At 41.2% G+C, this 26,843-nt stretch overlaps 1 protein-coding gene across 2 annotated transcripts in view; it reads left to right on the forward strand.

Annotated features, from left to right (window-relative positions):
- The window catches only part of b3glcta (beta 3-glucosyltransferase a), a 65,315-nt gene that overhangs the window by 27,168 nt on the left and 11,304 nt on the right, over window positions 1-26,843 (forward strand). For both annotated transcript variants that reach the window (XM_083773332.1, XM_083773331.1), the window contains exons 4-6: window positions 6,418-6,527; window positions 21,666-21,742; window positions 24,473-24,584. In XM_083773332.1, the coding sequence (XP_083629458.1) occupies window positions 6,418-6,527; window positions 21,666-21,742; window positions 24,473-24,584 (299 nt within the window). The remainder of the gene's footprint in view (window positions 1-6,417; window positions 6,528-21,665; window positions 21,743-24,472; window positions 24,585-26,843) is intronic.

Here is a 26,843-nt window from a genome sequence, read left to right on the forward strand (position 1 = left end):
CCAATAGTACAGTGTGTGGCACTGTGGCTGGGTCCAGTCCCAGACGGCACGACACATGCACGTTATGAGTATAATTTTATCACAATAGATTTCACTGTGTTGTAGGCTGTGTTGTAGGCTAGGTTTATGAATGGCGTCCCTGCCACATTTGTGACAACACAACAAGCATGTAACCGTCCACAACAGAATGCATGTTCTCAATCTCTTATGGAACTCTTTTTCCTCACCTGATGCTGACTTGGAACTATTTAGTTTGAAGGTAATTTTTAGACAAACAATACACCAATAAGGCACTTTAAAAATGGTCTGAAAAGGGGCTGAAGCTAATTAAAGCTTTTTTGCCTAATTGTGCCTATCCCATTTAGATCCAAAATCAAATGTCAAAACAGATCAATGAACATAGTTTCATAATTTGATATAAAAGCTGAAAAACTATTTATACATTTATTTGCTAATCAAAGTAAGGAATCACTGACATCTTTCAAAAACACATTTTGGAAATAAAGAGTGACAGGATATTATTATATAGTTCCATTAATGAATTGGTCATTGCAGATGTGTCAAGTTGGAACGCAGTAGACAGTAGAGCATTGTTTTGGTGCTGGTATCCTGCGAGCGCCAAGGATCATGCCAATGAGTCCACATGCTTTGCAGGGGCATGCATTTGTAGTCAAGCAATGGGAGTAAGCATTTGGAATCTGTTAAAACTTGATTACCTCTGGGCCCTGAATTATTGATGCAAAGCCGGGGTTTAAGGCTGCCTTCAACTCTCATTAGTCTTAACCAGAGTTGTCCACGGAGTCATGAACTCCAGCCTCTATAATGAGCGTCATTAAACTATTGCAGACATTCTTTCTGAACTTCAGGTATTTGTGTGTGTGTGTGTGTGTGTGTGTGTGTGTGTGTGTGTGTGTGTGTGTGTGTGTGTGTGTGTGTGTGTGTGTGTGTGTGTGTGTGTGTGTGTGTGTGTGTGTGTGTGTGTGTGTGTGTGTGTGTGTGTGTGTGTGTGTGTGTGTGTGTGTGTGTGTGTGTGTGTGTGTGTGTGTGCGTGTGTGTGTGTGTGTGTGCGTGCGTGCGTGCGTGCGTGCGCGCGCGCGTGCGTGCGCGCGCACAGTTTGTGTGTGTGTGTGGGGGGATCGAGGGCTTACTTGGATAGAATTGTGATGAGGTAATTTTTACACGAGAGCCATCTCTCTGATGGCTTTCACTACCTCCCCCATTCTCTGTCTTCCTTTGGTCCTGAGTCTCTCTATACATGCTCCATTCTGAGTACATCTCTCTGACTCTCTCCTCTTCATTTACCTCCTCGCTACGCTCCCATATATCTGTTCTGTTCCTCTGCTAGTTCCTTTTGTCATGTTACTGAGATTAATTTATGATTCTGAACCTTTCCATCAATGAGCTGCAAGTTAAACACACCATGCTTTTTTATTGATCCTCATGAGGGTAATTAAAATGCTGTACACTGTAAAATCCTGAGTGTCAGTTTAACTCTTATGTGTACCCTTAAAGGTCCAATTCCTACTCTCAGAGCTAAATGAACACATTTATATACAGTGTATTCTTATGAAAAGGAAGCTGATAGGAAATATTTCCACTTGCTGTACCACAGGAGATTGCCTACAGAGAATATACCTAATTTCCATTTCACTATATAAAAATCTGTACAGCCCTAAAAGTTGGTTACATTCAACTTGTACTTTCAGATGGAATATCATCTTCATTTCTGCACATTCTGTTATTGAATTCTGCCGCTGTCTGGTGTGACGGTCATGGTTAGTTTCTCAGGACACTGCATCCCAATTCTCTCCACCTCTCAGATACAATGTTTTGGACGTGGATGGGAGAGATGGAGTGGATTTTTATGGAAAGGGATGATTGTAGGCCAGCTTGTCTGCAGGGGCCCATTGAAATTGAGTCATCGAAGCGTCACAGGTTTTACACCAACGCAATCAGCTGCGAGACGAGGATGCAGGTCCGTTGCCAATGGAAATGGGCCATTTACTGTAATGCTGCCGTCTCTTCCTGATGAAAAGCTCCGGATCTGTCATGACAGTTTCTTTGTTCCCCCCAACAATTTGTGGGTGCCTCTTGTGGAGTTGCACATTATTATAATTTTTTTTATCAAACTAGAGCAGTGCCCGTGTGGCCTCTACAGCGGTGCCTGTTGGGCACTGGCCTACTTGGAACGATGCAAGTTGGAAATGCATGCCCCACCCAGATATGCGTTGGAGCCTCTACAGCGATGCCTGTTGGGCACTGGCCTACTTGGAACGATGCAAGTTGGAAATGGATATGTTATGCAAAACTTGTCCAATTAGTTCAGCTTTGGTGTTAGCCAATCAGGGGCTTTTACTGGCATATGCTGCATTCACACTGGCAGATGCTAAGATTCTTTTAATGTTGTGTTTGTTTGTTTTATATCACCATTACATCACCTAATCAACATGAGTTAGACTGTAATATATTAGCGCCCCTCACTTCTATTTTTTTGTAGCTTTTGCAACAGCTCCAAACGTCGGGTGTATCTTTGTATCTTCATGTCGCTGACTTCTATTGAAAATGAATGGTAGACTGTAGCTTTGCATCTGCCCATGTGAACGCAGCATTAGTAGCACAAACGTGACATGACAGTCTGCCAATCCATGAAGTCGACGGTTTCGGTTGGCCAATCAGGGAAGCCAATGCATACAATCTCCCATACAAAAAACAGTACGAGAATTTCTGCCTCTTTCTCAGATCAGATATTCGTCAGATTTATTTGGTTCTGCACACCTCAGTATATGAGGCACACACTCATTTGGTTTCATTTGATTTATTTGATTTGCACAGAGCATATCTCCACACATACTAATTCTTTCCAATGGAAAGATGACCCATAGTTGTTGTACTGGTAAGAAACCCGAGAGGGCCTTTTGTGAGAACCTCACCATTTACATTACATACTGTACAATTAGATTTAGAATGTATTAATATTAAAAACAAAAGTAAATAGCACAACAAAAATATAAAAGTACATATTGAGGAGAAATGTTTTGAACAAAGCAAGAATGTGATGCTCATGCTACTATATAGGTTAGTAATGTTAAATAAGAAGTACAAATGAAAATGCATACATGACAATATTATGGATGCCTATCATCTAGTTACCCAATCAGGTATTCAATTTAGAGCTGCAGATTTTTTCTGAATATGTTGCCTGTAATGTGCCTCAGAATTCTCCACCAGACTCAACCTGCCTCTCACCCAGGGAGCTGTAACCTTTTTTTATTTCAATTATTTTCAGCCCACTTGTGTTACTATATATACAGTATGTCTGTTTATCTAAATAGTGGTGGGATATAAATTCCCCAGGCTGAAATGAAAAATGCTGTGACCGTAGCGAATAGCGAATCCACACACCTGCTCTGGCGACACTAATGGAGATGACGGAGCTGCAGGCCTCTCGCTGCAGGTGTGCCCATAGGTCAGTGGGCCTTTCTGCCGTCTGCAACCCTTTAAGGAACTGTCATCATTGATTTGTGTCAGTTAGGTGACGGCACTGCAGGGTCAGGCCAACTCTTTCACTCAGAAAAATGGTACCACATCCATGTGGAATATCTATTCCACATGCATTACTGTACACTACAGCATGCATTACTGCTTGCTTTTTAAATTGTATTTATCAAGGGTAGATTTGCTGAGCACGAATGCTCTTTTTTCAGCAACGCCCTGCTTCACAATCATATGGGAACTACCCCACAGTCTACTGAGTTGGATTCTGAGCATCTTCAGTATAGCAGTTAGTGCCAGAACTAGGGCACTTCAACAAGATTTATTCTGCTGGTCTGGGGAATCGAACCGGGAACCTTTCAGCCACAAGCATGTTCCTCTAACCTTTCATATTGGTTCCTTCCCGTCTCTCTAGAGTCAGAGACATGTATTCACATAGATTCAAACCCATGATTTCTACATGGGAGCCAAAACATCTGCCGCTTAGCTAAACGGCTTCATGCGCTGAGAAAACATCAGAACAGAGAAAGACAAAAATTCTCCAGTGTCTCATTTTATCCAATATATTTCAAGGCTGATGCAGTCTTTTTTATCTATGGAGCGGCTCTGGTTGAATACAGAATGTGTGAGAGGAGATAAACGACCACTAGGCTCATGCTTTGTAGCTCCATGATCAGACAACAGGCCAGCAAAATAAATCATGTATTGCTGGGTTGACCAGAACCAGGCCCCTGGGATTATCTCTCCAAAGCCACCTTTCATTTCTTTCACTCTGCTTATAGGCGTCTCAGCCAAGAGACGTCATGGGGCTAATCTCCATTTGTCATTGAAAGGTGCTTTGCAGCATTTTTGGCACCAGAGGTGCTGTTTCAATTCTTTGCTCTATAATTCAATAGATGTATTGATTTCATTCTTTCGATGGGAGGGCCAGCACGGAGTGGTGATGCAATGTACAAAAGTGATTGTGACTGGGAAGGAGATAGGGCACAGGAATGATGGAGATGAGAGAACACAGACTGTAACAGGATTCCTCCGTTTCCTCTCTTTCCATCGTCTGATGATTAATCGAAACCCATTAATGGGATCCGAGGCCAGTGAATTCAGTCTTAATTAGTTTCTTTTTTTACCACTCGCTCTCCTTTGCTTTGACAGAGGGTATGCATTATCTACACAATGAGGGATTGGCAAACCGCTTATCTGATTCTTCCGCTGGTCCGAAGCGCTTGTTATTATTATTGCTGCACTTTGCAGGATCAGGAGGCTTGAACCTCACCTGGGACTTGAAAACACACTGCTTTATGTCAGACAAAATGCACACTCACGTATACGTTCACTCCCAAGCACATTCAGCAGATTCAGCAGCAGGACATTTAGAGGTGATATAGGGGTGTGAGAGACATACCTTCTGGTTCTTCTCAAAGCTCTATTTTCAGTTGAGGTTAATCTGATGGGAGACGTATATATGTTGGGGTTTAGTGAGTAAATCCCAGGCATCAGGATCAGGGGAGCTTTGTAATGTGGGGAGCAAGGCAGAAAAATATACCAACACTACATAAAAATGATATGACACTGATGCAGTGTTTACCCCTGACCTCAGTGCTAATAATTCAACTGGGGGGGAGATGAGGTCAAGTAGTGTAATGGAAGAGCGGGCGATGCATGATTCGTGCCATTGTCAGCATTCCCCTTTCGTCTCCTTGTACAGTATTGGTTTAGCACACCTATTCCAAAGGGAACATTATAGACCTGTCAGCAGGGGCCGGTTTATATTTATATTTTTTGAAATACTGAGAAAAAAATATCTTAGTCAGCACAATTTTAAAAGCTCCCAAAAAAATAAAAAAAACCCAAAAAACAGCACTGTCTATATTATGGTCATCATAATTTATGACAAGCATTATATTCTTTATGACTACATTCTGTGCAAATACTTAAGCAGGCTAATTAAAATGTCTGGAGCTTGTGAGAATGTGAGAATGGCTTGGCACCATGCCCTTGTGTTTGTTTGAGCCCAGATTAATGGGGGAGTATATACAAGACGAAGACGGCTTGCACAACTCATTAGAGGGAGTGTTTTATTCAATTATCATAGCAGGGAAACTTTTAATTTGGCTTCACTCCACTTAATCCTCAACTTACTTCAAACATGACCTGCCACCTTCTTGCTTCAAAGTCTTGCCTAAAAACTTTTTTGCTGTCACAATCATCCCAGCTACAGTAACCTTAGCTACGGTAGACTTTATTTTAGTGTGTGGACTCAAAGCTTTTGAAGATGTTGTGAGATCTCAAACTTAATTTGACCCTTAGGTATGCCAACATTGCTATCATGTACAGTATTTCCCAAGAACTGCATTATCGAAGCCTGTAATATGGTCTATAAAGATGATTTAAGAATTGTATGTAAACATGTTGGTGACACTTTGGCAGCTTCACGGCAAAATGGACACTTAAACTGACAGTGTTGAGCTAATGTACTTCACCACACGAGCAAGTGGCTTACTGGCTTCCTGTTAACCTTAGTCTCCATATGTAGTAAGGGTACTCAGTCATATTTACAACGCAATACTGCTGCTGAGCCAGAAGTGGACAGCTGGGCTATTTGCTACGTAAGCATTTCGAGGGTGTTCGATTTCCACTGTATACCCTACTATAATCATTTAATTAAGTAACACAGTCTGGCCTGTGACATTTACACACCCTGTCCCAATACCAATTAAGTTCTCTATGTGCTAGCAATTATCACCAAACCAGTGACTGAGATCAGAAGAATAATCTGTACAGATGTGACTTCATTCTTATACAGACTGTCCCTCTTATCTAGTCTTGTTCAGAGAAGGGCATCGATTGCCATGATCCTTTGTCACACTACTGTGTGTGTGTGTGTGTGAGTGTGGCCTCTGATCTCTGTCCTTTGTGTTCTGTCAGACCTGCGGGAGATAGTGTTTGTCATCCAGAGCCAAAGCAACTCCTTCCATACGACACAGGCAGAAAGGCGCAGAGCAGAACTACTCAAGCAGGCAGAGAGTCTTACAAAGGTATGTAGCTACACACACACACACACACGCACACACACACACACACACACACACACACACACACACACACACACACACACACACACACACACACACACACACACACCTTTATCAGGCATAGATAATTGACCTGTGTGTGCAGTAACAGTTTATAGTATGGAGCCCCTGAATGGCCCTGCATTCAAAATATATTTGATCTCGTCCGTACAAGATAATATCAAGATATTATGAAACAAAACAAAAGTATCTGGGTATTGAAAACCTCAAGGGATGCGACCGTGACGTATAGGGGTTGTATATTGAGGTGGCAGTTAGGCCTATGTGACATTAAAAAGGACAAATCAAACATATGGGACACTTTATTAGAACACAAAAAAATTGCTACAGCCTCAGTAATAAACCAGTGAAATGACAATATTTTATGATAACTCATAGGGATTGCAAAGACAGCTGCAGTACACCGTTTTAATCTAGCGGACCATAAGTGGGGCCGCTGTCTCATTTGGGTGGCGTGAATTTGACAACAGAGTTGCACATTTGTCATTTGTGAATAGAATAGCATAGAATAGTCCCCACTCCTTGGGGTGTTTTTTGTCACATTATGTGATTTGATTTGTAAAGAAAAACACTTGTTTCTCTGCAATAAGTTACTTTTATTTGACTAATAACACATGGGAATGAGATATATAACAATATAAACTTTGGGTTTTATGCCCTAACATCATTCTCAGATGTTTCTTTAAGATGATGAGATGGCAACATTATTGTTAAGCTCTACTCTAAGTAACTAAATAAAATAAAAGTAAGTAAATAATTGAGCTGGGACTGTATTACTTTATTAGGGTGGAACATTAGAAAACATCTATTTAGCTTCAGAGGACATAACATCCATAACAGATTTACCAATACCAACATTTTGTAACTCCTACTTGGAGTCTTGGACTCGGGACTAACAGTATAGCCCCACATGATGGAACCTCTCACTCCCATAGAGTTATAAAGGAGCTCACTCTTCTATAATGTAGCAGCCTCTCAGGGAGAGCTTCCATGGGGCTGGACTGGCGTTAGCCTCCACACTGACTGCGTCAGCATGTCTCACACCGAACACAGCTTTGTTCGCACTGCCGTGATATTATGCTCGTCTCGATGCGAGACACACTGAAGTAGCCATAGCGTGTAAACCAGCGTAGACTCCAGGCAGCCCCATATGGAACCTGTCACTCCGCTATTGTACACAACTATATGCTTTTATCTACGCTTTTCTGTTTTTAAATCTAAATGTCCCATCCACGGGGCAAAAGCGATATAAACGGCTTCTTCATTGAGTGAATTTGTTGTTGTCTGCTCTCTGCTGACTGACTGCACGCAATGAGCTACAGCAGGCTGCTTGGTGCATCGTTGTATCCGGTCCGACTGGCTGAAACATGTCCTGTGAGAAACCTTCCAGGGTGAAAAAACTGACGGACGTGCGCATGTAATGAAATATCGTGAGTCGGCTCGTGATCTCGATACACTGTATCGGATGTCAATTTCGATTTGATTTTGATACGTATCGAGAATCGTGACAGCATTAGTGTGTGTATATACTGTATATATATACCGTACATACTACATATGTAGGTGAAATTTGTCCTTTGCATTTTCCCATCCTATAATAACTAGGAGCACTGAGCAGCCATTGGATTCCATGACATTCTGGGAACAATTCGTCTAAGAGTCTTCCTCAGGGACACACATCGACATTGCTGTCCTGGCCTGGAATGGTACCTGGGACAACCAGGGGCTCTGGCTCCCCATAGCCTGGGCACCATTTCATTTCAGGTATATGATCCGGTCGGGAGCTGATGATATCGTTACGTCATGTTGTAGTATTGTATTGTAGTCGACAAGCAGGAACAATCAAACGGAACTTCCTTTTCCCTCAAACCGATTTTTCTCAATAAAAGCTGCAGGCTACGAGAGCTTTTATTGTTATTCTTCCGGTTTGAGGGATAAGGAGATTCCGTTTGAATGTTCCTGCCTGTCGACTACAAAACAATACTACAACATGACGTAACGATATCATCCGCTCCAGACCGGTTCACACGGCACTTTTGGAACAGAGACCAGGCTTTCCTCCGAGGTGGAAAGCCTGGTGAGGCGAGGTTAGGCTCCCCACATTATACCAGCCACATTATACAAGAACATTGGTCTTCACCACTTTGACAAACTGGCTTCTTGTGGGCATGTCAACTAATATTGTGAAGGGGTCTCCTTTGGCCAAATAGAAATGTTAATCATTATAATTACTTCACAAAGTACAAACATGCATAGATTATCAATTACTTTCACCTACTATAGTATGGCCAGAGTCGGCTGTTTCATGTCATCTTGCACAATCAACTTTTGAGGGGGCAGGCATACTTATGGTATGAGAAATGTGTTTATTAATAACATAAATACATGACTGCATTATTTCCAGTGCAAAGCAATTATTTCAAGTGCAAAGCAATAATGAGATATATAACAGGGCAGTAGCAAGTAGCAGCAATAGCATATGGCTGTTCGGCCTCGTGGTATGAAATATCTTCAAAAGTAAATGACATCCCCATTACATAAACGACCCAGCCAACACAACCCAGATATATATAGCCTATTATAATTTCTGATTTAAGGGCTGAGCGACTCTTCAGATCAATGTGCAATCAAGTTGTCATCCAGATATAGCAGACTATCTTCGAGGTTGGGGTATTTGGCAAATATTTTGGCACATATTTCTCTTCCTGCTTGGAGGCCCAGTCCAATCTGCCCATGTTGCCCAAGTTTTCTTTTTTGTTCTCAGTGGTTCAGCAGAGGTCATCAATCATGTCAAAGCCTTCATCCTGTAAAACCCCAAATATGGAATGAAAAGTTTTAAGCAGGAAACAAAATTCTACGCTGGTGGGCAGTGTGATGTATCCAATAGCCAACAAGTACTGTGAGTTTCTTCATCTAAATTGGCATGTTGATCTGAATTGTACTAAAAAGACCTGGCATAATCAATATTCGGTTATTTTTGTTTTTGCTTCTATTTTCGGTTTATCTGAAAACCATTATTGGTCATTACATAAACTCTTGTATAAAGTCCCATTCAATGAAACAAATGATTAGGCTTACTATTGTCATCAACATTGTTCTTGTCATTAGGACCACACACCCCTCAGTTCCTCTGTCATCAACATTGTTCTTGTCATTAGGACCACACACCCCTCAGTTCCTCTGTCATCAACATTGTTCTTGTCATTAGGACCACACACCCCTCAGTTCCTCTGTCATCAACATTGTTCTTGTCATTAGGACCACACACCCCTCAGTTCCTCTGCCTTCTTTAAGAGATGAAGTGCCGGGTGTGCTGGGTGCACTTGAAGCAGTCTGCTGGTATGTTATCCAGTATGTCGTACTGTAGCTTGGTGCATTTGGCCTATGAGATAAAACAGGATGCCAAGCCACTGTGGTGGGAAGAAGATATTTTGCAGTCTTTAATCTTGGCAGTTCTCTGTGACATGACAAGATTGTGCTTGCGCACGTGTGTGCATGCGTGCGAAGCCTCTCCTAAAAATCAAAGGACATCATGGCTATCATTTGCATCCTCATATTTTAAAAATCAGAGTGGTGAGTGGTGCAACAGCGCCCCCTGTTTGTACCCTAAACGGACGGACATAGGGACAGACAGACAGACGGACGGACAAAACTAGACCTTGAGAGTGGCTGCACCCTATGGTTGCACCACTCAAAAATGTATAATGTAGTGCAGAATATACGTACATTTGGGGTAATATTGCTTGATTTTATATTGATGAGTGTCGCCTCGTCCTTCATTATCATTTATCATCCATTATTGTGTCTTTGACCGTTTTGGTTTGGTGCATCAACTGTCACCAACAAGGTGAGCATGTAAGTTATTGTAATTCGCTGATAAAAACAGCAAATAGTGGTTTAACTGGTGGTTGGAGTGATGTAAGCCAATAGCCATCAGCACTGTGAAGAGTTTCCTCTTAGTGCAGATGGCATCATGGCTGCCGAATGAAGATGGCCACAACTGACTTTGTTGTTGTTGCCAGAGTGCGACTGTCCTGGCACGGCTGCATTGTAAAATTGTCAACTGTTTGATTTATTTTATTTCTCTCTTTTGATGGTGCTGGACTGATTTGGACTAACTTGCCAAGTAGCCCCGATGCCACTGTTTAATAGCTTCTTTCCATTAGGCAATAGTGCACGAACAATAGTGTTGTTGTACAACAGAGACTCACTGCAGTATATTACAGCCTCTGGCTTTTGGCACTTCCTGTCATCCATGGGTAATTGGGTATCACTGGTAATTGCTCTCCTGGAAATGCTTTTCAAAACCTTTACCCCTTTATACGAAGCAAGACTCTCCCATGCTCTGTAGCATTAATCTTATCATTCTCTAAAGGACAACTTGAGTTTTCAAGGTTCCAAGGTTCATGTTTTAGGTTTATTAGAGAAAGTAAAAGATGAGTGTTTTTACTATCTTCCTAATAAACCCCAGGAAATTACATCTGGCCACAGAAGATCGCAGGATCTACTGAATGTGAAGGAGGCCTACTGGGGGGCTGCCATACTGTGTCATTATGTCATAGGCTCAATATGTCAGTTTTACACATTCAGTAGATCTTGTGATCTTTTGTGGCCAGATGTATTTTCCTGGGATCTAGTAGGACTATATAGTAAATAATAAAACAAGAAATCGAATGAAAAATGTAATAACACTCATCCTTTACTTTCTCTAATAACTACCTAAAACATGAACCTTGGTTGAAAAAAACTAAAGTTGTCCTTTAGAGGCGAAATTAGAGGCGAAATTAGAGGCGCTCCGATCGATCGGCCACCAATCGGTGATCGACAATTTTCCCGATCTGGATAAACCGATCTTTTAATTTATATACCATTTAAGTGGTATAAAAGTCTTCCCTTCTTCCCCACACAAACAGCAACAGTTTTGACGTGAGTTTTGACATACAATAATATTTGACTACTAGAATATTTTTGGAAGTGGAAATAGCGTTTGCTCAGTAAAACAGTGGTTCAAATTGTGATTGTGGTAAATCACCTTTTTAGGCTGTCAGTGGGTTCATATTTTGTAAGTTCATGTGACATCCTACGTTCTATGTAATTTACTGTTGCTATGTATATTTATTGGACTATTCATATTTATTCATGTCTTTTATGTGTTTAAGTTATATTGTGATTACTTCTATTTATTTTACCCAAATCAAAGAAATTGGAGTTACTAGTAGTCCTGCGTAGCCATGCAGATAACTATTCTACAATCTCCGAATGCTACAGTATATATAGAGTCTGGAACTACACAGAAATACCAGGCGGTCATCTATTCGTCATTTCTGTTCACGAAAATATATCTTAAAATATCTTTAGATTACATTTTAATTTCTGCTAAGTAGCCTCTGGCTTTCTGGCACTTCCTGTCATCCATGGGTAATTGGGTATCTAGCTAAGTAGCTAGCTATACATGCCAAGCTGGAGGAACTGTGGTCGAGCAGAGCATGTGAGCGGCGTGGAGCGCGAGCGACAGGAGGAGTGGAGCAGGTGGATTTTTTAACTGAGCGCTGAGCGGGTTTTAAAATGGGTCAGAGCGGCTTCAGGAGGAGAACTGTCCTCCGCTCCGAGCCACTCCGAGCTGCTCAGTGCACACGGCACACGTGTATTGAACCTTAAACGCATGGATTTAGTGTGTGCAGAGTGCATTTATGAAAGTGTGCTGAAAAATTGGAACATTCATCAACGTGTGATTCGTGTGGCGACCGACAGTCATGACACCGACACATGATCAAGGCAGTCAGGCTCCCTGACGTTGAAGAAGAGGAGAAAGATGATGATGCTGAAGTGGTGGTGGAGGAAGAGGGGGAAATTGAGGAGGAACCTGCACTCTCGCAAAACCAAGTGGACGCGGTTACTAATAATGTAGACTAGAGGCTATGGCAAACCAGTAGCCTGTACTTAACCATGTCAAGTTTACATCTGCGATGCCCAATTCATCTGCTGCAGTTAGCTATCAAAGACGCAGTTAATGATCATGATATCAATCGCCTGTTAGTTAAAGTGGGAAAGCTAGTGAACGTGTCTGTGTTTAGATTATAAACAGAAGAACATGTTTAACACTTTTTAAAAGCATAAATGTTTATGCTCCCAAGGCGTGTGTTTAATTAGCCAATTTCAGGAAAACAGCATTTTCTTTTTTTGTCGTTTTTTGCTGCTGAGCGGCCAGATCTGAGCGGATCGCGGCTCGCCCGATACGCAAATGAAGGTGAGCACTGAGCGAGCGGTGTGTGTGTCTGTGAGCAGCTAATATCTCGCACCGTTGGACCGATCAGCCAAGGTAGAACCTCCATCCCAAATCTTTCAAATTTGCCTCATGGTGGCACTATAACAGCCCACTTTACATTTTGGTCTATAACTCTTGAATCGTAGGATGTGCAATCATAAATCTTTTTTTCCCATGGATTCCTTGTATCATTCTGCAACTCCGCACATAGTTGCCATTGTGCCAGTCTGCCAGACTAGATTTTCCTCCATTTCGGATTTTGTTCTTCAAACGTTTAGCCATTACTCCTACAGATTTTGTCCAAAACTCACACAAATCGGTAAACATTATCTCTGGGGTAATTTGATCGCGTGGGACAACCAAGACATTGACGCATATGTAATGACAACTAATAACAGATTAATGAAAAAGAAAATCACTTTTGTCCACAACAAAGTAGCAAGTAGCAATATGTCTCCACTTTGCTATGAGTGCTGCTGGGGTCATTTGGGGACACTGGGTGACAGGGGCAATTCTGAAAAAAATAAACCCCATTGCAAGTCATTTGGTATCAATATAAGTATTAAATGGAAGTATAAAACTGTCAAAACAACCCATAGGCTGCTAAGTCATCATCAATCATTTGTCAAGAGTGTCGTTAAGTACTTAAATGAGTGAACATGAATGGATATAAACACAACAGTGTAGCTCGATGATAGAAAGGGGGGAACGCAGAACAAGGAATATCTACAGTGCCCAAGTCAGACATGTATTTTGTTCTTTACTTTCTGTTATTTCTGTCTCCCCTTAAGTCACCGTCACATCGCCTAGCAGCACTCGTTTATCAAAATTATAACTAATCAGAAACTATCTGAGGATCACAAGGGGACAGAATTGACAGAGTGGATTGACTTATGGTATCAATTGAAAATGACTGGGTGAAGAAGTTGGTCATACGCCCGGTACATATGGGGCACGTACTCCATGCTTTGTGTATGACTTTGCAGAGCACAAGGCTCGCCAAATGCATTTCAAATAGTAGTGGTGAGTACTTGATGAACTGACAGGCCGCTGTGCCAATTTTTCTATTTATATTCCTAGGTATTGCTCATTAGTCAAAGGCAAGCGGGTTCCGAAATGACATTATCGCTGCAGTGTTGTTGAACTCTGCATGCTGTTTGTGCTGTGCAGGCAGGCCGCAGGCATGCCCTGTTATGTTTCTCATGTTTCTTCTCATGTTTCTAATCAATCATCAACAACATTAAGTAACAAGTAAGAACTATTAAGCAAAGTTAATAAATCATTAGTTAAGGGCCACATTTGGTGGTTTGTAGATCTGCTTTTTTTGGTGGCCTTTATGCCCAGGGTGAGTGCTCATAGGCGGGTAGGAATAGCGAGGAGAGGTACAGTAGTTGTTCCAAAGGTTCCATGTGGTGCAGTGCTGTGTTGGGCTGACGGGGGTTCCCAAGTTGGACCACCAGGTGGGTCATGGCATGGGTTGGGTTTCATCATGAAATAATCATTACGGACGTCTGACCTCTTCACCACTTTTAACCTTATCTTCATATAATTGGTCCTCACTAATGTTCATGATAAAATAGCACTATTTTGTTCTACTCAGAAATAGAAACCATTGTTCTCGCGATAATACAAATCTAACTATATTAAAGAAAAAAAAGCCAAAGATGTCACTGGAAGACTCACCAGACCTAGTTTCTGTTTAGCTTTTTTTTACGCTTACGTTGTTGCGCCCCTCTTGAGCAGACCTGGAGGAGACCTGTGTTGATCCAGGCAACAACTTTTGCAAGGCCCTTTAGTCTGGCTGTATAGCGTTAACAGCTCATTATGGGGCTTGTGAGTGCTGCAACGATGCTGTTTCCAGATACATCCAGCTATTGCATGAACCCCCACATTCTCATTTAGTGTGCATAATTATATGCAACTTGCAACCTTTGCATACTAGATCTTATTTATAACATGACCACCGGTGAGCATAAATATTCACCGACCCCTTTTGCACCTTGAACAGTAGTATCTCATATCTACCATCAATGACACTGTCAACCTTGACAAATGGTGATCTTGAATTATGTCAAACCCGAGGAGCTTGCAGCGAGGACACACGAAGGAATCTGTAGGGGTTATTTGTCGGAACGAGTGACCGTCTGAATCAAAATCCTTTAAATTATTGGATACTATTTCCACAGGCTATTCTAAATGCTACCCTCTATGGGATGCAAAACACAAGTAATTAAAAACGAGACACGAAATAATGTTGTTTTTAAAGGTACCGGTAAATACATGAGACTTAATTCATAGTGAGCAGTCTGATACAATAAAGGACGGGCACAGCGACACGTCGGGTAGGATTCGGGGTTAACTCTGCCCACTTTGGGTGCCATTTTCCAGCCTACGAGGTTGACGTGTATACGTAACGGCACTCTGTAGTTCTTAAGTTTGCTTGTCCGAGACGCTGGTGTGTAGACTGTCACTGCAGTACAATATCAGTTCTTAAGTTTGCTTGTCCGAGACGCTGGTGTGTAGACTGTCACTGCAGTACAATATCTTCCATCTCTCTAGTATCTTTGACTTGTTTGTCTGTCGCTCTAATTTTCATCCAGACCCCCAGGAACGTGCCCAGGGTGCCGGGCCGGTTCCGGCGAGCCGCCCTGTGTCCGAAACGGTATAGAGAAATGACAGTTACCATTTGGGGGTCCCCGGGGGGTCTGTGTGGGGGTCCCCGGGGGTCCCCGGAACATCCAGAGCCCCAGGAAGGGCCAAAGGCTCGTACTGTAGTGTACTTTGTGCCACTTTACTCTGTGCTGTACTGTACTGCCCACTTTGGGTGTTGCAGCTTTCCGTGCTCGGACATACAGACACAGAGATGGACACATGGACATACATACGGATGGACATGGCTCCATAATGGAGCTCAAAAACACCACAAGAGTGAATTGACGATTGATCAGGCAAATGTGTTCTCTCAGTAAATAAATAGCAGTTATGTTGCACACAGATCATGATATGCATCTGTCTAGTAGCCTACTCGGTGTGTTGTTCATCAGCATGCGTTGACTGTTTAAATAATTAAATAAACGCTGTATGGCTTAGGTGTCAGCTGACAAAATAACATTCCCAAACACATCAATGAGTCAATTGTATGATTTGCTCGATCCACTTTTGAAGACGTCAAGAAAGTGACATCAAATAATTTCGTAGCCTGGTGGTTAACCACTCCTCCTTGAAATCACATTTCCTTTCATTTGTGTGGAGTCTGTACAGCGTTGACGGACAACCCCTTCAGCCAATCAGTGTAAAAAAAAAAAAATCATCTCCAGTCTCCAATCAGTGAACAACACGTCACTAGCCCGGAACACAGAACCTGATTCGGTCCAAAATCTGGACCCTGCTAATGCATGGTTGACTCGAGGAGGTAACAAAAAAAGTGACGTCATCTCCAGTCTCCAACCTAATTGTTAATAGGGAAGAGTATGACATCACTCCTCTCTATATAACATTACTTGTTAGACATATTGCAGTCACTGTAGTTATTGTATCGAGTATCAAGTAGTATTTTGCTACTAATTTGAAGACACATTGCATATTGTCTATTGCTTTATTACTTTAATGGGCTGACTCTGTTTTATTGCTGCTTGCAGCTATATTTATTATTATGTTTGAAGGAGAGTGATTATACACACATCACATTAAAGGACTATAAATAAAACTAGTTCAAAATATGTATTTGACCGCTTGTATTAACTGATGAAAATTGAGATGCATCATATAATCTAATCGTTAACAGTTGAATCGTAAATGGGTGAAATCGTGAGGCCAACGCTCTGCATGTTCTGAGCCTTTTCCAGCTGCAATGATAAAGGACCTGTTCTGGCTGCTGGGGGAGCTGTTGAGGGAATTTTCAATGAAGGCACCTGTTGTGTTGTGGCAACTCCGGTCATTGGCTACGTTTACATGGACAGTTAAATCCCATTAAAAGTTGTCATGTAAACACCATAAAAACTTAAATCGAAATGAAAATGGCCAATCTGATTTAAACTTAAAACTGATGTAACTGACCAGTTTATTCCATTATTGAAACAATTTTGGACTCGTGTAAACACTCATTCGGAATGACCATTTCCCATGTAAACACGCAGCAAAAAACATGACTTCTGAATTAATTAATTCTGAAGTTTTCATTCTGTATGAAAAAGCCCTCATGTAACAGCAGCCAGTGTCTGGAGTTCATACGTGGAATAGTGGATATACCGGTACGTTTTTCTTGAACTAGGCTTGTTCAAATTCCAGCCTTTAAATTCACTTGCTTCAATATTTTAGATGGCTTTGGACTATTCGCTATTGCACAAAATAATTGGTATGGCATCTGTAAAGAATACAAGGTAGCTCGGATGCGTGCACGCATCCGCCTCCTGGAAAACTAGAAATGATGGCGTTTTTACTAAAACAAACTTCTCCCACTGTACACTGGTAAACCTGCAGATTCTGACTCGCATCGTTTCAAAATTCCACTGCAAAACAAAATATTTATACAAAGAAATAGTCAGTGCCAAAGCAAGCACCACGGTCCGCAGGGATAATTCAAGGTAACAGTCAAGGGTATAGTGAGCACACATTTTAGCTAAGACAGTGTATGAATGGAATTATACTGCATGAGTAGTGGCACTGGCAAGTAAGGTGATGAGGCTAAGCTGTGGTAACAGTAGTTGATCAAATAATTTATGACCAGGAATTTGTACCATTAGGCGTAATAGTACCAAGTCCAGCAGCAGGAAGTAAGGAATGGTAAGAGAAGGACCGTGTTCACATAAGCACATACTTTATATGGCCATCGTAAGCTGATCTTATAGGCTATTGATTAATGCAGCACATCCCTGCGTGTATATGCATATACTATGTATGCATGATATAAACAACCTACTGTACGTCTGGGGAAATAACAAGGCATCCAAATATGGTAAATAAATAATTCAGTGTTAATCAATAGACATGTAGAAGAGTGTGTTAAACCAAGAGGGGGAGGTTGACAATGAGCGTAGGGGAACGGGGGTCACATTGGTTATCAACCCCAATGTGAGCTTTTTTGTTTTGCTGCTGTGCGGACTGGTCTGAGTGACCGGTGCGCAAATCAAGGTGAGCGGGGGAGTGGTGGGGAGCGGGGTGGATCAATGTGAGTGGATAGCGAGCATGACAACAGCCCCCCTGGAGCAAGGAGCGGCATATACCCCCGCTCCACTCTGCACACACTAGTGTTATTACTAGGCATGTAACGATATATCGTATATCGATATTATATCCCGACGATATGTATCGATGTATTAAAAATAAAAATCGATTCAAAAAGAAAAACAAAATATATTTTTAGGGGGGCTAGTGTGTGATGTGTGTGAAATGTGAGCTGTAATCATATTCCATCATATTCACGTGCTTTTGGAGAGAAATGAGACAGACTCCATGCAGTCACTTTCAGTAGTAGAGGCCTGCAGAGGGGAGCTGTCTGTGACTGTGCCCAGGTGATGGTCGTTATTGATACATCAAGGAAGGCAATTATGTTTCTGCACTGTCAAGTTGAGTTGAGTGTATCGTTACATGCTCGGTTATTACCGGTAACTGCGTTAACCCATTTTGGGGCGGAAACCCCTTTTGGTGTTTTAAACATTATGTTATAATTTAGCTATTGAAAAATAGCAGATCTACAAGCTCATAGCGTGCCACCGAGTGGCGCGCTACGAGCTTGTAGGTCTGCTATTTTTGAAAAATCGTTAAATGTGTCTCAAATCTTTCCGAAAATTGTCATGATTTAGAAAACTTTTTTTTATTTTTATTTCTACGTCAGGCCTGAATGGGTTAAGGATGGATATGTCAGTCCTTCCACCACCATTCCAAAACATGATTACATGAAAACTACTGGCTGGATTGAACCACCCTACTGATTTTGGATGAACCACCCTACTGATTTTGATGACCCTATAATGGCCTTTCCTCAAGTGCCACCCTTAGACTAAAAGGTCCACTTATATCTCAGAATCTAACACTTTCATGCTCCCTGGAGAATGAACCATGTAATGACCATATAATGAACTACTTAATATTCACCAAAACCAGACCAGAACTCCCACCATGGAACTCGGGCAATCAATTCATACTTTTGCAATGACTATAAATGGCAAGTTTTTCCTATAGCAAGTATTTCCTACAGCTTTAAGTCCAAAAATCTGAACTAACCCTTTAACTCAAGGTTATTTTCAAGCAAGTACTGTCTCTTTGAATGAAGCTTTTACTAATCACATAAAATATCAAATGTAAATAAATGTCTGTTAGCATAGCTACAATGAACCTGTCTCTAAGGACATGTTGGCTTCACTACAGTATGAATTGCACAACCCTCTAACACCCGCATTAATTTCTACTTGCAAAAAATAGATTTCAACCTTACTACTACTTTGTACTACTAGGACTGACACTAAAACATATGTTAAAAAAAATAAAAAAATAAAGTTTGATGGAAATTGTATAATAATTATATAATAATATAATACATTCATAATTTACATTTGGGGGATATCTTTCACAATAATGAATAAAACATGTTCTAGACATTCTAATGATCACAAAAAAACATATATTACAATTATTTTACCTACTTTTATTAGGGTAAAGGTCAAAAGTCTTAGGTTAAAAAATGTTCAAAAGTCCAGACATTTTTAATTTGTGTGAATTTCAGCCTCTGTGGGGGGTATTTATATGCAAATATCATGACCAATGGCATTGAAATGGCATTGCAATGAACATCACTGATGACGTTTAGGTGAAAAAAGAACAGAAAAAATTATAATAATTTAGTAATTAAATTAAATAAAATAGTTGCTAAAAAGCAACGCTGGGTGTTAGAGGGTTAAAAAGAGTGAGTATAAGGTTCCAACAGAGAGAGATACTGCTGCAAGCATCAATTTGGCCTGGCCTTGTATTGACTATTCTTTTTCTCTCCGGCTCATTATTTGAGTGGTTTTGACAGTTTGTTGTTGGATCTACAGTACCAGTTTTGATGATGAAACACAATGTCTTTCCATTTTAATATAGTCTCTGTGACCGCAGTCTTCTGTTGAGTCATTGTGCAATCAAGTGTCCCATTTGTTCCTACTGTATCCACCGAAGAACAGCCTGTTTTTCTTTAGATCAGGAGTAGACAGTGCAAACCTCATGAATGTACCCAGTGCATATGACATTAATTATGTATGAACAATTGGTACTGATTTATATTAGTTTTGGCTATATTGCTGCCTTTTTCCAAGTAAACTACCAGGTGTCTCTCATTAACTGCTCTATTGTTAGCACATCAGAGACAGGTATAGAATTTTAAACGGGGCGAAGTACCCGTTTAAAAAATGCCGTTTTATGCTGCAGCATTGCTGGCACCCAAGCTCTGGTGTTCGCCATCCTTCGTGGCTGGCTCTGAGGTTAAGATAATTCAGGGTTTTCTTAGCTACGGTAGGTAGCCGTCTCAAACAGTCCTGTGGTCCACTAAGAGATCGACCGGCTGCCTTCAATACTCTTCCCAACCATGACGTTATAGTCAGGCAGGCAGCCCAGGTAGCCCATGTGACCTTGTCCGATCGCCAACTAACCACCAAGAAAATACTTTTCTAATTTGACCATGATATAAATACATCCTAATTACATCTCGCCTTAATTAAATTGTGATGTTCAACTTAGAAAGTAACAAAATAATAATTCAATCAGTCTTTATTCTCGCTCATGTCGTGACTGTTTATAGGTAGTATTAAGCAAGTATAAGTGTAGTATAAGCAAGTAGTATTTCTGAAGCAGTTTTGTTTTATCTAAAAGACAAAATGTCATCTTGACTTTTACTTTAGAGATGGTGAAACCAAGTGTTTATACAAATGCAGAAAAACATCCAGAGTGTCACCATGTCATTTTTAGATAAAGCTCATCTGAGATGAGTGCTAGCAAACCCCAGGTGATTAATAGTGTTTTCAAATTGCATGCAAGCTTAGGCCCATTGATTAAATCAGTGTTGTAGTAGGCTTGTTTCAGTGAAAAATGTTCCCCATGGCTTCCTGCATGATGAGTGAATCATGTAATAATGAACCACATGGTCTTGCACTCCACTGCTTTGTTTTCATCACAGTGTGAAACATCCGCGTTTCAATGAAACCCCTCACATGCCTTCTGAAGGGGTGCAGACGTTGGTCCGACGTGCAACAGTCCGACACATGCGTGGCTGGTTAAGACTCACCCGTGGCTCCCGACATGCGTTGCTCGTTAAAAACTCACCCGTTGTTTCCCTGTTAGGTTAGGCCTCACTCACACCTTTCGATCTAGCATACAACATTGATGCATGCTAGATGTAAACAAAGGGTAAGTGTCATGGCCGCCCCAATGCATTTCCAATGGAAGTCACATGGTTTGACAACAGTTTTGTTGTACGGCTTTCGGCTGTGTTTTGACTGCCCCCCCCCCCCCCCCCCCCCCTCATACAACAAAAATGTTGTGTCAAACCATGTGACTCCCATTGGAAATGCATTGCGAGCTTGCATCAGTAAACAAGTCTCATGCATCAGCTATACATCAATCTGTTGTGAAGGTGTGAGTCAGGCCTTAGTGTGTCGGAAAACAAACGTATGCTGCACCCCCTTCTGCATTCTTCACTGTGTAAGGAAATTGGAAATTTGATGAAGATATACGTTTTGCTAGTTGTTAACTTCTGTATACCGGATTAATTATTGGTCTCAAGAATCTCAACCTGGTTACAGAAGTTTGAAGAAGAATTTTGGAATGTTTTCTCTTGTCTCTTTCAGAATCCACCTCTGGTATTGCTTCTTCACAGTCTGTCAAATAATGAGGGAGACTGGAGTATTCTTCCTCTGCTACCATAGTAAGTGCTCCAAAATGTGTGAATGAGTTCATAACTTCATATTAGGGCCGATTCATTTTTAGAACCGAATAAAAGTCGGTTCGGCTCTGTAGAGCCTACAATGTGACATAATTTGAGGTTCGGGGGGGCGGGTACCGTCCTAAAGTCGGCTCTTCGGTGCTACTGAAAATTTCTGACGAGCCGAAATCATTTTGGCACTACAGCGCAGAAACAATTCCAACAATGTAGGGTGTTGGGTTTCTTTTATCAGTGACGGGTCCATTGAACAATACTCAGTCACTAGAATAGATCATCATTACTAACAATGTAAATCCTTCTTCCCATGATGCATGACTGTCCTGTTGTGAGAGTGAGCCTATTTGTTAAGATGACCCACTTTGTCACCCAGTAATCCAAGCATATACATTATGTTGATTATAGGCCTTATAAATAAACATGTCCATATCCAATTAATAATTTTGATCTGATTCCAAAGTGGCGTCTGGAACTGTTTTCCATCACACAGGTGATTAAAACACACACTCTGAGCCTATACTGTACATACATAGGCTTTGAACTACTGTAATGGATCATTTATTTATTGTTCATCTAATATTTGTTAACTGACTGTTGTTTGATTTATCGCAGAAGAGACTGCAGAACACAGTCACACACATTGATGTACTGTACATTGGATATTGATTTTCATATTTGATACTTGATACTATATTTGCTACTAACCAAAGCGAAAACCAATCAATCATGTTTTTGCTCATGTCTGTGTGTGTTTGTCTGACCGCAGCTAGTCTACTATACTACTATACTGGTCAGCAGCACATTTCTGGTGCATGATGCCAGTAGTCTAAGGAACTTAAAGGGGCTTATAGGAACTCAAAGAAGTTCATAGTTTGATAGCAGGTGTATGTGTTATGGAGACAGTCAGTAAGTCCCAAGGTCAACACACTACCGAAATTTGGAATCACGGCCTGCCTGTTTCAGATACCACACGTTAAAATATATTAATTTATTTAGTTTGTCTATTTATTAACAGCTAATGTAGTCTTACCGTAAATGGTAAATGGTGCATTTATATAGCGCCTTTATCCAAGGCGCTTTACAGAGATTGTGCATTACATTCACCCATTCACACACACATTCATACACCGATGGCAGAAGAAACCATGCAAGGCACCAACTAGCACATCGGGAGCAATTAGGGGTTCAGTGTCTTGCTCAAGGACACTTCGACAGTAACTCTGGGGGAGCCCGGGTTCGAACTGGCAACCTTACGGTTACCACCCAGGCACTCTACCCCTGAGCCACCGCCGCCCCGCACCGTGCAGTGCAGTGCATCAAAAACCCTGTCCGGACCGGTGATAAATGATAATGATGTTAAATTTGTCAGATACTGTTTCTCCCTCTAGCATTTCCCTATATTTTAGTTTATTGAAATAATGCCTATGCTTCCTAGCCTACTGCCTACTGAAACTTTTGCTCCTGAAACGATCGATTATTTACATTGAGAAATCCCGTAATTTACATGCCTCTCAATAGGTGACAAGCACAGCTTGCCAGTCCTTGGTCTGGCAGCTTGGAGTCGGCGGGGCTTAGCGCAGGGTCCATTTCAAACTCAATTTGAACCATAACCATAAATAACCATTTTAACTCATTGAAAACACACTCCCCTAGTTCTGGTGACTGATATTGTCCTTCTAATGTGTAACTTCTAATGTGTAATTGTTTTCATTTCTTTTGTTTTATTTGTTTATAGAGGGTATGCGTGTGACATCATTATCATACCCGGAAGTTATGCGGGAACGCCTACTGAGTGGAAAAAAACTATTTTCTGGCCTTGACAGCCCATACATCCAAACAGAAAGGTCCTATTTTATTGCATGATTAGATGATGTTAAGTGACATTAAACTCACTTTTCCACTCACTTTGCCACTCGATTTGCCACTCGATTTCCCATTCACTTTATGCATGTGCATACCCTCTATTTAAAATGTTGAGGTCGAGGCTATTAACAAGTGCGACAAGAGCTTTGGGGAGGCTGAAGTGACACTCAAGGTTCTGAAGTACGTGTCCATAGACAAGGACATGTTGGATTTTATCAATCAAGCATAGACGTCTGGAGAGCTGCCAGAGCTGTGGCCTACAATGATCATCGTTCCAATACCAAAGACAGACGACCTCACCAAAACGGACAACTACCCTGGCATCAGCCTATAAGCTTGCCAAATCAGTGTTGTCAGTACTGCTGTATAGGGCTGAAACATGGACACTCATAAAAGGGCCCTGGATGGTGTCTGTCTACACAAGAATCATACGAATGGCACTTGGTGTCAAATGGGCGGACCACATCAGAAACGTGGACCTCCAGGGTCACAGACCCTGTGAGAAGGATAAGGCTGACTGGTCACTGCACTGTGCGTCAGTGGGTCAGGCACCCGAAACTGGTGGCAAGCAAACTCACACTGTGGAAGCCAGCCTAGGGCACAGCCAGGAAAGGAAACACCACCTATGTACTGCACTACACCTACGTACCTACACCTGCACTCTCGTAGCGTAACTTTTAAGGGCAGCTTTCACAAAAGAATCTCACCCACTCCTTTATATATGGTGTAAACTTCTGATTTGACGATGAAATTGAAGTTTATAGTCTATAATAATACAGACTTCTGTTCGTTCATCTATGTTTTATTAGAGAGTAATTGATATTTGTTGTTACCTTTGTTTGTTCCCCCCAGCTTTTCTAAATCCTTCGGGCAAAACTCCTCCTGGATAATCTTTCTTGAGGAAGAAACCAATGTGAAGTTGTCCAAACTGGTTGAGGTCCTCACAAAGTTTGACTGGAGAAAAGTGAGTATGCTCTCCACTGTATCTCTTTGTCTTTGTCTCTCTCTCTCCAAAATGAAGTAGCAAGTAATTGGCCCTATTAGAAGTATCATATTGGCTCCAAGTTTCAGAACCTCTTCTGACTTTCACAGCTCATTCAATTAATTGAGGAAAATATGTAAATCATTCCAACAATTCCTTCCTAAAATCCCTATTTAATCAGAACTCCGCAAAGGGGGTGTGGGAGGCGGTGCTCTCAGCATGCTCCCAGTATTTCATGCAGCACTCATCTCAATTAAGGGATGTCCCCGTTGTCATGAGGACAATAAAAATCGCACCTGTGCAAACTGAGCGGTGGAACTATACTTTTATTGTTATACTGTAGTTACTGTGTGTTATACTAGTTACATAGTGACTGTGCGTTATAATACTGTGTTATTGTGTATGTGGTGCCTTGGAATGCTTTGGAGCCAGGCACAATTGTTAACTTAAAGGGATAGTTCAGATTTTTTTACCTTAAGCTGTATGAAATACTTGCCATTAATATAGTGGTTGCAACTGTATTCATTGATTGCCCGAGTCCCATGATGGGAGTTCTTCTCGGGTTTTGGTCAATATTAAGTAGTTCCGGTCATTTTGTGGGGGGCACTGGGGCCACGCAGTAAAAGTAGTCCATGTGATAGAGGGGTCAAAGTTGAACGAAAGTTGCGCTAATATTTTAGAAATAGGTCAACAATACAAAATGACCGGAACTACTTAATATTTCACCGAAACCAGAGCAGAACTCCCACCACGGAACTCGGGCAATCAATTAATACAGTTGCAACCACTATATTAATGGCAGGTATTTCATACAGCTTAAGTTAAGAAAATCAGAACTATCCCTTTAAGCAGCTGCAGGGTCAATAGGTCCTACTCAGACAGGACACACACACACACACACACACACAGTTACACACACACAGTCACACACGTCACTCACACACACAGTCACACACACAGCTGTTCATTGGAGACGGTGTGCCACTGCTCAAAAATAGCAACTGAGATACAAATATCTGGGACAATTCTGGGACAGTAGAAACTTATCAGAGATTAATTATATTAGGTTTATGAGTCCTGAAATAAATGCAATTTTAAGAAAGAAATTAGAAATTAGATTACATTAGAAATATGTGAGGTGGCAAAGGCCCCTTGCTCTACTGTATGTCGCGTGAGTACTCCAAATGTGTGTAGCCGACACACAAAGACAGAAATATGCAGACACATTTTTCTTCTTTAAAAAAAACATAATGTTACTGACACCACCTGCACAGACCCAAAAACTGCATAGTTCGCCATGAATGGATATAAATAACCCATAAACATAATTTTCCACTAATTAAACCTGTCAATGAGAAGTTTTAGAACAGCAAAGAAGTGCAATATCATATTTCACTGATTGTGTTGCTCTGGATTCTTTGTCTGAACTTAATCTCTGAGTGAACAACACAGCCAACGTTTTCCTGCATATGGATGTTGCACGACTCCAGTCAACCCCAGTCTGTGCAGGGCCTCGGTTGGCGAAACATCCTCTGTGACATAATTGACTGGCCTTTGGTGGACAATTCAATAAGACAAAATAAATTAAGTGCTAATTGAATCAAATCAGACAAATTTGATCATCAGCTCATAATCAAGTCACCATCTGATTTGGTCTATACTTTGGTCTATACTTCCCTATTAAATAAAGCATACATACACTACAGTCATACATACATAAATAATCACAGTTGAGAAAATACAATAACAAAATTCCACAAGTTATAATATAGTAATAACCGTCCGTGGTTCTCAAAGTGGGGTCCATATTGACCATTTAAAAATAGCTGATCTACCATCATGCAATGCGTTGTGAGCTTGTAGATTGCTATTTTCCAAATGTTTATATATATACACACGTGTGTGTGTGGTGTGTGTACGGTATATATAGTATATATCAACATTTTGTAAACATTTTAGCAACACAAATCTTGAACGAGGGGGTACAACTCATGTTGAGATGGAGGTTCCAGCCCAGGCCTGTCACGTGCGCGGGGCAGGAAGGTAGGACCCAAGTGCAAGTCAGATAGGCAAAGGAGCTCAAATGCAAGAGAGTTTAATGACCAAAACTCACACAAGTCCAGGACCAAACATGAAGAAAACACACTAGGAGAATACTAGGAACAAAGACTACTAGGAACAAGACTAAGATCTTCAACACTTGAAAATACACTATGAACTGAACACTGGTGACTTACAACA

Source organism: Protomyctophum parallelum, assembly GCF_964188405.1.
Source record: "Protomyctophum parallelum genome assembly, chromosome: 9".
NCBI classification, from domain to species: Eukaryota; Metazoa; Chordata; class Actinopteri; order Myctophiformes; family Myctophidae; genus Protomyctophum; species Protomyctophum parallelum.